This window comes from Triticum dicoccoides, chromosome 5A, assembly GCF_002162155.2.
Source record: "Triticum dicoccoides isolate Atlit2015 ecotype Zavitan chromosome 5A, WEW_v2.0, whole genome shotgun sequence".
NCBI classification, from domain to species: Eukaryota; Viridiplantae; Streptophyta; class Magnoliopsida; order Poales; family Poaceae; genus Triticum; species Triticum dicoccoides.
In genome coordinates this window covers 648,330,304-648,342,656 of record NC_041388.1, presented here as the reverse complement: position 1 = coordinate 648,342,656, position 12,353 = coordinate 648,330,304, and the positions used below count along the sequence as shown (strand labels likewise).

Sequence of the window (12,353 nt, the reverse complement as noted above, 5' to 3'; positions counted from 1 at the left end):
ATGCCTCGCGCCCGATCTTGATTCTGACAATCATCTTGTAGGTTGACCGTACGGAGAAGCGTCCCTTGGGATCATCATTCCATGCCCAAAAATCTTCCACCTGCCGAGTGCATAATGGAATCTGTAAGATAGTCTCAGCATCAAGTGGTATGAAAACCTGTCTGACCAGGTCCTCCCGCCATTCAGCCGCAGTGTGATCAATCAACTCTGAAACCATCTGTGGTGGATCATCCAACAGAGACGTAATCGGCCGCATCAGTCCATTCCGAGGAATCCAACTTTGGTTCCATATGTGCGTGGACGCTCCATCCCCAATTCTTCCGATCGCCCCTTGGGTGATAACATCCCTCCCATCAAGTATAGAACGCCAGGAAGGATGAGGGCCTAATTGAGCGTCTAGGACAGAACCTTGTGGAAAATAAACTGCTTTAAGAATTTGTGCACTCAAAGAAGAGGGATCATTCAATAGTCTCCACGCTTGTCTGGACAGAAGTGCCAAGTTGAAGATCTTAATGTCCCGGAATCCCAATCCTCACAGACTTTTTGATCGAGTCATCAAATCCCATGCTATCCAACATGGTTTACTCTTGCCCCTCTTGCTTCCCCACCAAAACTGACGGATAAGAGAAGTGATGCTATCACAAAGGCCTCTCGAAAGCCTGAAACAAGATATCGAAAAAACTGATACGGCTAGGGCCACGGACTTTATTAGAACCTCCTTTCCGGGCGTTGCAGTTGCACCGGCACAGTGCGGCGCTCATTGAGTAGGCCGGCGCCGGCGAGCGCCTTCTACTCGAACAGGGTCTCCGGTTTAATAAGCCTCCGGGGAGCGGTTACGATAAGAGCACCCAAAGCGGCAACGAGGACGCGGCGAGCGGCATGGCGCATTCAGGTGCTCCACCAACCTTTCTGACCTCCTCCCCCTATAAATATGTGTAGAGCGCCCGCCCCGCTCCAGCCCACGCATCGTTCGTTGGAGAGCGTAGAGGACATCAGGATGGCGCCTATCACTCGTAGGGCCAATGCCATCCTCGTCGTGGGGATGCTCCTCGCGGCTGCCATGGCAGCGGTGGCGACCGACGTGGCGGAGCCTGAGGCGGCGGCCGAGGTGTCGTGTGGGGACGCGGTGAGCGCGCTGATCCCGTGCGGGTCGTTCCTGGTGGGCGCCGTCGCCGGGGCGCCGAGCGAGAGCTGCTGCCGCGGCGCGCAGGGGCTGCGGAGGATGGCGGGCACGCCGGGCGCACGGCGCGCGCTCTGCAGGTGCCTGGAGCAGTCCGGCCCGTCCTTCGGCGTGCTCCCGGACCGCGCCCGGCAGCTACCCGCGCTCTGCAAGCTCGGCATCTCCATCCCCGTGAGCCCCCACACCGACTGCGACAAGTAAGCCCTCACACACCACTTGCGGAGCACACCACGGATTTTGCATGCACTGAACAATGCCGGCTCGTCAACCTCGTTGATTCTCATGGCGCATTTGCATGCATGCATGGCACTATCGCAGGATACAGTGAGCGGCCGGCGGGCGAGCTGATGATGGCCCGACGCGTGCATGCGCGTGGCGTGAAGTGATGGCACGAAGTGTTCGATGGAGGAGTTCATGGATGAATAAATAGTACTGTAGCTACTACTAAATGTATTTCGCCTGCCCTGCTACTACTGTAGTCATGGTTGTATAATAATGGTGTCAGTATCTATCTTTCGCATTCGTACCACTTAACTGGTTTGCATGCACTATCCACGTATCTCTCCTTTAAACCCGCACCCAAGGAATTACCACAACTCGCACAAGAATTTTGCTCCCCCAAACAGTTCATCCAGGCGACACATCACATTCCTATTTGTGTCGTGGAGGCTGAGAGAAGGGGGCCTGTACATGTGCATGAGCGCACACGCCGACCGGTTCGTCTCTGGGTCTCCCTTGGGTGATCGAACGGCTGCGCGCAGGGTGATCGTGCGGTTGGCGAGGCGACCGACCCAGGCACGTGATCGATTGGCCGACGCCCAGGCCCAGAGTCGTCCTTGCCGTTTGCGTTACCGGCAGCCGAACAAAACACGTAGTGTTCCATACAGAGTCAATTACACCGGTGGTGTTAGAACTTGGCGCAAACGATTACTTTAATGCTAGAACTTGTGGCATACAGTGAACTGGTGTAATAATTTGGCTCAAACGTGCAGATACAGTGCAAATCACGTTCAGATATAACATCGACGCTGACTTGGCGCGCCAGCATGCCATGGAGCCCACCGTCAGAGACTAGAAGGCTGAGAGGAGCGCGTGTGGCCTATTTTTTGCGAAAACCCCCTTGATTTCACAAAAAAGCCCATGTCTACGTGTCTGTTCTTTTTATTTTTTTCGCATCTATGACACATGGGTTCCACCTAGAGTACAGGAAAATTAAACTGAAAAATGGCCGCCACGTCTCGAACACATGGCCTACAACAAGATGAATGTGGGCATGGCCACTACACAGCTCGTGTTCTCCTTCCTTAGAGCATCTCTAGCCGCGCCCCCAACAAGATCTTCCAGGCGATTTTTTGTCCGCTAGTGCCAAAAAATCGGCCAGTCGCGCCAAAGGTTCTTTTTTCATCGGCTTGGGTCGAAATTGATACCGACGGACTCAGACCGGACCCGTCGCGCTAGGGGGCGCTTGGGTGCGCCGGCCGAACCGTTTTTGGCGCGAAAATCAGCGGGCCCTCCTTGGCAGCGACTCGGCGCTTCTCGTCGCTTCGTCGACCTCATCGTCTCGGTTCCCGCGGCGGAATCAATGCCAAAGTTGCCGCGCGCTGCCGCGCCGGTCAGCCTCCTCCATTGGTGCCTCTCTGCCGCAGGCGGCGAGGGAAGGGCCGAGGTACGTTCCTGACAGCCCGCTGTGAGAGCAGTACTTCCGTCGCCGCCACACCGAGCAGTTCGAGGCCACCAACGGCGTCATGCCCTCCGGAAGGCTCAACTCCGACGATCGCCGCCGATGGTGGGGCGTGCCTGGCCGCACGCTGGAGGCCGTCCTCGAGTACATCGAGGATGGCAACATGCCCAGGCTAGAGTACCCCGCTCCCCCCTCCTTCTCCCGCCGGCGTGGGAGCTCGTGGACGCCGAGACGCATGGACCCGGCGTCCTCCTCCTCGTCTGACCACTCGTTCGACTCTCCCTCCCTCCTCCCCATCAAGCCGGAGCCCCAGGACGCGCCGATCAGCCAGCGCACCCGCAGCTCCGGCGTCCGCATCACCGACTCCTCCCCCACCTCTGCCCGGCTGGTCAGGCCAAAGGTGGCCGGCCTCCCCGCGGAGTACGAGGCCATAGTCCGGCACGGCTTCTCCGACAAGGAGGCCCTAAAGTGGGTGCGGGACGACTACCTCCGCGACGAGATGGTCCGGCAGCGCCGAGCCCTGGAGGAGATAGTCGCCCGCCAGCGTGGGCTCGAGGACGAGAACGACGTGGTGATCCTCGACAGCGACGAGGACGAGGACACCCCCGGACCGTCCAACCCGACGCGCGTCGGCGACCCTGGGCAGGGGAGCAGCAGGGACTGCGGCCGCGGAGGAGGCGACGACGACGACAACGACGACGGCGACGACTACATGAAGGTCTACAGGCTCCTCGGCATGTAGAGCTTCGCGGGCGGCGGGCGGCGAGGAACAGCGAGGGCGACGGCGGGTCTAGTAGTGTTTTTTTTCCTTCTTGTATAAGATATTTTAAATATGTTATGAACTTGCCGAAGTTTGGTTGAATTTGCGCCTTGTTTGTACCGAATTTTGTTTTTAAAAAAAAAGTGGGCACGGCGACTGGGGAGCATCACGCCCCCAGTGCGCGGTTAGCACCGGTACGCCCCCAGACGGTGATTTTTAGCGCCTCCGCCGGAGATGCTCTTAGGTCGATATAAGAGTCCTTAATGTAGTATAAGCAAGGGTTGGGAATTATGCCTAGATCACGTGTAAATGGAAATTTCATTGATAAGACCTCCTCAATTGTAGCCAATATTTTATTGCGAATAATTCCGACAACCTCAGGAGAAAAAAAGGCATTTACTTATTATAAAGATGGTGCAATTTGACTCTCTTTTTTTGTCTTCTTTAGCCCTACCTATACCTCAGTCTTACGAAAAAGAGAAAGGGTCGGCATAAAGAGAACCAAATTTGTAAAGCAAACAAACCCATGCTTCGGGAAGGTGAGGCGAACTAACAATTTCTTCCGTCGTGTATCCTCGATTGATGCGGCGACTTCAATTGTAGATTACCTGTGCGGCCTAAATGGGTTGCTAATAGTGCGCTCATTTACCACGCACTAGTTAATTTAAGATACTAGACGAATGCCCCGCGCGTTGCTGTGGAATTTATATAAAATAAAAATTGCACAATAAATTTTTGTTGAAATAATCAACCTAGCTAGTGTCTCGCGTTTCTCCCGTAGCAAGATACTAATATTTGAAAAAAAAATGTGAATCACATTGTATACGTCTAAAATGGAGCAAAACGAAACAAAACATGTATGGCTTAATTTTCTTTCATGGAGCTACAAAGCATGCATCCGTTTTCTTTCCGAAAATAAAGAAAGCGTTTGTGCGTCAGTTATTGCATGCATATTTGCATGCATGCGTTCAATTACTGCGTGTGCTTGGTGGCGGCTCTCAACATGTATGATTTGAGGGCTACTGTAGACTGATCAAACATATCTAACAGCTAATTTAATTTGGATGATGTGGTGCAAGGAGAAGGCAGAGAATTCCTAGTAGTGGGTGCTCGCTATTTAGATATAATAGATACACCTACAAAAGTTATTTTAATACATTTGTAAAAGTAAGTAATTCTAAAAAATGGAAAAGTAGGTAATAAAAATAATGTTCAAATATTCGTGTGTTATAAATATTATACGTTTCTGTGGGAATATAAGTATTATACATAAATATGGTGATTAGTAAATAAAAACTTTTAAATATACACCCATGTATTATATAAAAATGTAAATAAATAAGTAAATTTATTTATTTATTAAATAAACATGTTTAATGGATACAAATATATATACATGTGCAGCTTATATTTAAATAACAAAATGATGAATACAAAATTTACTAAATATTCACTTGTATATAATTTTCATTCATGACTTATATTCATAAAATATCTATAATTTACATAGTAGACAAGATTGAATATTCATACGAACATTTTAAAATTTAAATTATGAATATTTTTTATTATACAAATGTTGAACTATACACCAAAAATATTTTAAAAATGTTATTTTGTTTGGATTTATATAATATTTATAGTCCAAAAATATTTGAAAGTTATTTTTATTACTGAGGTTATAATTTACATACCTTTTAGAAATTTCCAAAAGAAACGAGCAGGTCCAAATGGGCCGCATAGACCCATTTTGGCTCCAAGAGTGTCTGCGTTTAAATACATAATTATCCGTAGTGGAAAAGATGATTGGACCGATGGAGTGGCTACGGCCGAATTTGTGATAACCATAGGTCGCTGGCTCGAGACTCGAAGGAATTGTTTTACGTGTCATTTTTTGAGAAAAAATGAAAATGTTACTTCTCCAACATCGGGAGGTGCTTTTTTTTTGCGAGAAATAAAAAAAGTCAAGAGGGTTTCCGCAAAAAAAAAGGCCATACGGCCAGTCTTCGTCTTCCGGGCGATGACAGCGGGCCCCATGGTACGCCTAGTCAGCGGCTCAGGTTGCATCGTATTTGTATGTCTGAGCCAACTTATTGCATCAGTTCAATGTATGTCACAAGTTCTAGTATCGAAGTGATCGTTTGTGACAAGTTCTAGTACCATGGGCGTAATTGACTCTTCCATGCATATAGTCCGTCTCAAGACGTAAACTACAATGCGATCAGTGCGCCGCCGCCTCTTCATCAAACCCTAATACCCCGAAATTCGTTTCGTCTTCGCCGATCCATGGCCATGTATACATCTTCATCCTGGCCGATCTATCCCCGTCCTCTGCCCTCCTCCACCTACTGGTCCGCAGACGGCCCGCCCACGGAGACCTCATGGATCATGCTAGAGCGCTTCGTGTTCCACAGGGACGACGCCGACGACGGCTCCTTCCCGGGCAAGGCGGTCGCGCCGCTCAGGGCCAACTCTGTCACCTCCCTGGGAGACCCCTTCACCGTCGCCCTACTCCCCGCCGCGCCTCCCGCCTTCTCCCGCCTCTACGTGCACTGGCTGCGCGGTCCACGCAACCACGACGAGAGGGGCAGGGGGACCGAGCTCCTGTCGGCCCACAGGGACCTCCTCCTGCTCAGCCTCACCTCCTCGGTGAGCCTCGCCGACACAGACACCTACAGGGATCCTTACCGGAGGCGCGCCCAAGCGACTCCCGGCGGCGTGCACCGAACCCATGGTGATCGAACAGTGGGGCAAGGGTGCGACCATGAAACGCCATTTCAATCGTGACACCATCGGAATACATTTGCGGCATGGACGGTGACTTCACCGTGGTGCAGCTGGCCAAGTTTGATCTTTCAGCAAAGGGCAGAGCACGTATGGGAGCAGAACTATGCGTATTCCGCTCCCCTCCATGGAAGACGACCGATGGTTCTCATGATGATGTTGCCATGGACGAGTGGAAGATCATGACGCTGCCGATCCTGCATACCAAGGAGGAATTCACCGATCTGACCGCATGGTCAACCGATGCTACCATCATATCCAAGGACTGCGTGATCTGGGTTGATTGCCACCAAGGAGGCATCATGTCCTACAACCCATGTCATGATGCACTCGAAACAAAGTGCGAAGTAGCATCTCTTATAGCCGATTGCCTATTAACAACCGCACTCGGAATTCTTCACGAAGCGGAGAGACCCATGAGATGTACCGCAGCCTGTGCGTCGCCGGGAAAGAGGGCAATCAGCTCAAGTTTGTCGACGTTGCCCATGACGACGACGCCTTCTTTGGCCCGTTTGCTGCTAGTTCTAGTTTCACCATAACCTGTCATACTCAGGCATCATCAGAAGACAATGTTTGACACAAGGAAGCGGTGATCACGTCTCAAAAATTTCAGTATCTCGTCGTCCTTAAGCGTCTTCTCCCTCGCAATATTGTGCCCATGTTCCCTCTTGTGAGTAGGTACGAGCCCAATCACATACAGTTCATCGTGTCTGAGCCGAGGCACAAGGTTGACAAGCTTTCGGTGGTGGTTATTGATATCATCAAAGAGACCTCAGGGCATGTACAATGGTGGCATATGGATACCATTAACATATGTCTCATGACAAAAAATAATTTGAGACATCTATATCTATTTTTCTCCCCAATGCAAGCTACCAGTAGTGGGCCTCGTTAAGAAATAGAAAATAAAGACTCTAGTATACATGCATCTTTACTTTTCACTCCAACCTTTTCCAGCTTTTGTCATCGGACCACACTTTTTCTCTTCAAGCGCCCGCCTCGTGAAGAGGATCCCGCTTCCCTATCTGAACCTATTTTACATCATATCCGATCCTACATGGCATGCGAGGCATCACCTTGAGACTATGCATTGTACATGCCCTTAGTTTCAGTTTCTCCATATGCTCAAGGAGAGGAAGACCTCTGCGGCAAAGATGCAGACATGGTCAGGCACATGTGCCGTCTTCTGCGATCCTTTCTCCCTCCAGTTCTCAAGCTTGTTCTCATCTGATTTCGCATGCGGAGCATTAGTTTGCATGCCACATGTCACACAACTGTTTTTACCTTTTTTGGACAAGCTGTTGGAATTTGTACTAATTAATTAATTTCGACCATGAGGCGGATGTTGTTACCAAACCGCCTCACTAAATTTTAGTTTTGAAGTGAATTTTTTGGATTGAGTAGGAGAAGAATTTGAAAATTATAACACCTCCATTTTTTGAGTTGAAATTATTTAACAACAACATCTATGTTTTGTATTAATAAAAGCAGAAATCCAACTCATTTCTACAGTGGGGGTGCCATAAAATCAAATCCCGGTTTCTTGTGGCTTGATAGCAACACAAGAGATTTTGCTAGTTACGATTTATAAGGGTTTAATTCACGTCTGCTCCGAGAACTAAAAATTTCATATGTTCTAGATTTAGACGTTAAGTTGATGTCTTTTGTGCGACATGACCAAATTTCTCTTATAAGCCGGTGTTGCTCTCTGGTTAAGCCTGGTTGGTGCGCTAATGCTTGTGTACATGACCCAAGACACATATGGGTCCAAAAAGTTCAATAGCCGGCCCAAGCTTGTGTAATAACATATGATACACTTAAGCCTATATACTTGGACATGGCTAGAATAATTATTTTTTCTAATTGATTTAAATATGAATGAAATAATTGAAATTTGTGTAAAGTGTTTATAAAATTGATTGAAACCTATCTGAAATAATATTCTCCTGAAAATATGAAATAATATTCTCCTAAAATGTTAGAAATGGCAAAATTTCATTTGACATAATTAGAAAATTATTGTATGATATTCGCGGAATCAAAAATATATTTAAAAAGTGAGATTAAAAAACATAATCACACAAATTTCGATGATTATAGTCAGATTCCAATCAAATTTAATTATTACATTGCATTTCAAAAAGATATTTTTTCGCATGTTTGATTATATATATATATAATTTAAATTTAACTTTTGGATTTAAAACTTCTGTGGAATGATTGAAAAAATATTTAATGGAGACTAAACTTCAAAAAAGTGTATTTCAAACTACCGATCCTTCCAGAAATTTAGTGAAACATATATAAAATTCATACTTCTTGAAAATTGAAATAAAACATTTGGAAGCGTTTTCTCACAATCTATAAATTGTTCAAAGTTTATTGATTTTTAAGATTTATGAATGCAATCAAAAGTTAATTGTAAAACTCATTGATGTGTGGCTGGGGAGTGTGAATCCAATTTTATGGTAAAAGGAGAGCTTTATAAATCAAACAAAATAGGGTTAAATTCATGTTTACAAGGCTGAAGATGCCTGGGAAAGCACTTGAGGACTAGGACATCAAACACTGAGCTAACGCAATGTGCTACCCTGCACACGCACCGAATATCAAATGGTCTGTTTGGTTGCCCACAAGGTAGTTGGTAGACAGAATATGGAGGGAATCTTTTACTTTGTCTGGTGTTTGGTTGCTTGACTCGCATCAGTTTCCTACATCGCATAGTGTTTAAGGCACACCAGGGGCAGGCTGAGGTGGAACTGACTAATTAGTCCTTTCCACTCATGCAGGCTCGCGTGCGGACGGCGAGGTGAGAAAAATTATTTCCATCTTCGTGTCAGGCTGCATCCTTCTCTCACATCGCATATGGGGAACCGAAACTACACAACGTGTGAGCTTGAATGCTGTCAAACCCCATCAACCACCATACAGACAACCAAACAACATGATTATATCATCTCTGTACTTTTTTGTCAACCAAGCTCGACTCAGTCTGGCCTGTTTTTCTTGTAAAGCATGGCCAGTGGCTACAGACGACTAAACACGCCCAGAACATCTTTCCCGTGGAAAATAATAATAATCTCAAAGCAACTTTTTCTGGACATAATACAGACGCAAGCACTTATACAAACACACATACATTCATCCTTACAAGCGCACACATGCACGCCCTACCCCTATGAGCACACTCGAAAGACTGAGCCGGCATATTATCTTGAGATTTATGAAGTCACTTAGGTGCCTCGTCATCGACGGAACCCTGATGGACTGAAAATACCACTGTTCCTCTAGCCATCCAGACACAAGTTGGTTCGCATCTCAAAGCAACTTGAACGCTTTGGGTTGTTGTCGTCAACGCCTCTATGGTGCAGGTGATGACCACGATCATTTTTCCGGGTTACTTTGATCGGTCGGTCTGACACTACAAGTGGGCTGGTGGCTCCAAAATTGTCACCAACCATATCCCTCATGATCGTGAGTTTAAAGGCTGTTTCCCATCATCTATGGTACGTAGAGTACATGTGACGTGCGTACTTATTTTCTACTACTAGACAGCAGCTTAGAAATAGCACATGGCCTGCTAGATCTACCGATGCATCATGCATGACATCAAAGTAGCAGCTAATCTAAATCGTCAACGTATATTGCTTCAGGTTTAGGATTTAGGATTTAGGTTTTAAGATTTAGAATAGATCATAACTATAAATATATTATTCTCATACACTACTCCTCTTTGTATCATGCCGCCTTTTTTTTCGAGAGTACGCAAATTGCATACCATAGCTTGGCCTTTCATTCTAGAACACTACTGTTTACTACCACTCCGTCGAGGATGGGGGGGGGGCCACCCTGGGCCCACTGGACATACTCTACACAGCAGTATCGTACTGGTGTGGCTGCAGATTGCAAATGGCGATAAATTAGTCGGATCGTGTGTGGCGTGGAGCTTATTTAACGTTCGACACTGCGGAAAATAAGAAACAAAATACTCCGATCTGAGCAGAGCACCACCCATCTGCCGGTTCTTGACTTCTCGCCGCCGCACAGCCCGTCGTCAGGCCGAGCTAGCTACGGATCCCCGCCATGGACAGCGCCGAGTCATCGCCAGAGCCGCTGCACGTCGTCATTGTCCCGTGGCTCGCCTTCGGCCACATGCTCCCGTACCTGGAGCTCGCCGACCGGCTGGCGTCGCGTGGCCACCGCGTGTCCTACGTCTCCACGCCGCGCAACCTCGCGCGCCTCCCGCCGCTGCGCCCCGCCGCGGCGCCGCGCGTGGACCTCGTCGCGCTCCCGCTGCCCCGCGTCGACGGCCTCCCCGACGGCGCCGAATCCACCAACGACGTCCCCGACCACCAGCGGGAGCTCCACTGGAAGGCCTTCGACGGCCTCGCCGCGCCCTTCGCGGAGTTCATGGCCGCCGCGTGCGCCGACGAGGCCACCAGGCCTCACTGGGTCATCGCCGACTGCTTCCACCACTGGGTCGCCGCCGCCGCCGTCCAGCACAAGGTTCGGCTCATCTGCCGCGCGCGCTGCTCGATCGCTTTGGTTCCATACTTCCATTGACCCATTCCATCTAATGCACATCTCAAATAGCTCGATGCTCGATGGTTCACCAGGTTCCATGTGCGATGCTTCAACCGACCGCTGCTGTGATCGCTGCCGCGTACCACCCGCACGGTGGACCGCGCGCTGTGACCCGCCCCCGTTACGAGACGGAGGAGACGGCACCCATGTACGACGACCAAGGCGCGTCGGGTATGTCCACCGTCCAGCGTTGGCACTTGACGAAAAACAGGTGCGCGCTCGCGGTCATCCGGAGCTGCGTCGAGTGGGAGCCCGAGTCCTTCCCGCTGGTGCCAAAGCTCCTCGAAATGCCGGTCGTGCCACTCGGCCTTCTGCCACCGTCATCCGACGGAGGCCGCCGTGCGGACGGCACCAACGGATCAGCAGAGCACGCCACCGTGCGCTGGCTGGACGCGCAGCCGCCCGGCTCGGTGGTGTACGTGGCGCTGGGGAGCGAAGTGCCGCTGCCCCTGGAGCAGGTGCACGAGCTGGCCCTCGGGCTGGAGCTCGCCGGGACGCGCTTCCTCTGGGCTCTCCGGAAGCCCAGCGGCGCCGCCGTCCTGGACGACGGCGCCGACATGCTTCCTCCAGGTTTCCAAGAGCGCGCTCGCGGGGTGGGGCTGGTGACCACGGGGTGGATTCCTCAGATGAGCATCCTGGCGCACGCCGCCGTGGGCGGGTTCCTGACGCACTGCGGCCGGAACTCGCTGATCGAAGGGCTCCTGTTCGGCCACCCTCTCGTCATGCTACCCATCTTCGGCGACCAAGGTCCGAATGCACGCCAAATGGAGGCGAAGAAGGCGGGGTCGCAGGTGGCGAGGGACGAGAGCGATGGGTCCTTCGACCGCCATGGCATCGCGAGCGCGGTCCGGGACGTCATGGTTGACGGAGAGGCAAGGATGAGATTCGTGGCAGGTGCAGCGAAGATGCAAGAGGTCGTAGCTAATACCCAACGACAGGAGAGGTACATTGACGAATTTGTGCGACACCTTCGATCTCACGGCGTCGCCATTGCAACTGATGGCAAAGCCACTATTGCCGCTACTTCGTGAACAATACGGGAAAATTTTGTGTTTGATACTTTCATGCATGTTTGCTTTTCCACAGCCACTGTATTTTTAGTTTTTCATTCTGAAGGTGATGAAACACTGAAACTGTAGAAATGTAGAAATGGTCAAGCGTATATTTTCTTTATCACTAAGGTGGTGCTACACATATGTGACGTGGTTTTGAGAGTGGCCACTATTCTGGTCAGAACTCGTAGAACATCTTGAAGACCTAATAGTTTGATCATATAGAGGCCTCTCACAGTGGCTGATAGTTCAAGAAATTATTGCTCGCCTAAGGGTCACTATCCTTTTGTGATAGGTCTTGAGGGCATTTCT

At 49.6% G+C, this 12,353-nt stretch overlaps 1 protein-coding gene across 1 annotated transcript in view; it reads left to right on the top strand.

Annotated features, from left to right (window-relative positions):
- The first annotated feature begins 958 nt into the window (after nucleotides 1-958).
- The window catches only part of LOC119303728, a 21,331-nt gene continuing 9,936 nt past the window's right edge, over nucleotides 959-12,353 (top strand). Inside the window, exons 1-6 of the mRNA XM_037580865.1 lie at nucleotides 959-1,377; nucleotides 2,827-2,846; nucleotides 5,981-6,355; nucleotides 9,195-9,214; nucleotides 10,768-10,911; nucleotides 11,124-11,880. Of these exons, the coding sequence (XP_037436762.1) occupies nucleotides 998-1,377; nucleotides 2,827-2,846; nucleotides 5,981-6,355; nucleotides 9,195-9,214; nucleotides 10,768-10,911; nucleotides 11,124-11,880 (1,696 nt within the window). The 5' untranslated portion in view covers nucleotides 959-997. The remainder of the gene's footprint in view (nucleotides 1,378-2,826; nucleotides 2,847-5,980; nucleotides 6,356-9,194; nucleotides 9,215-10,767; nucleotides 10,912-11,123; nucleotides 11,881-12,353) is intronic.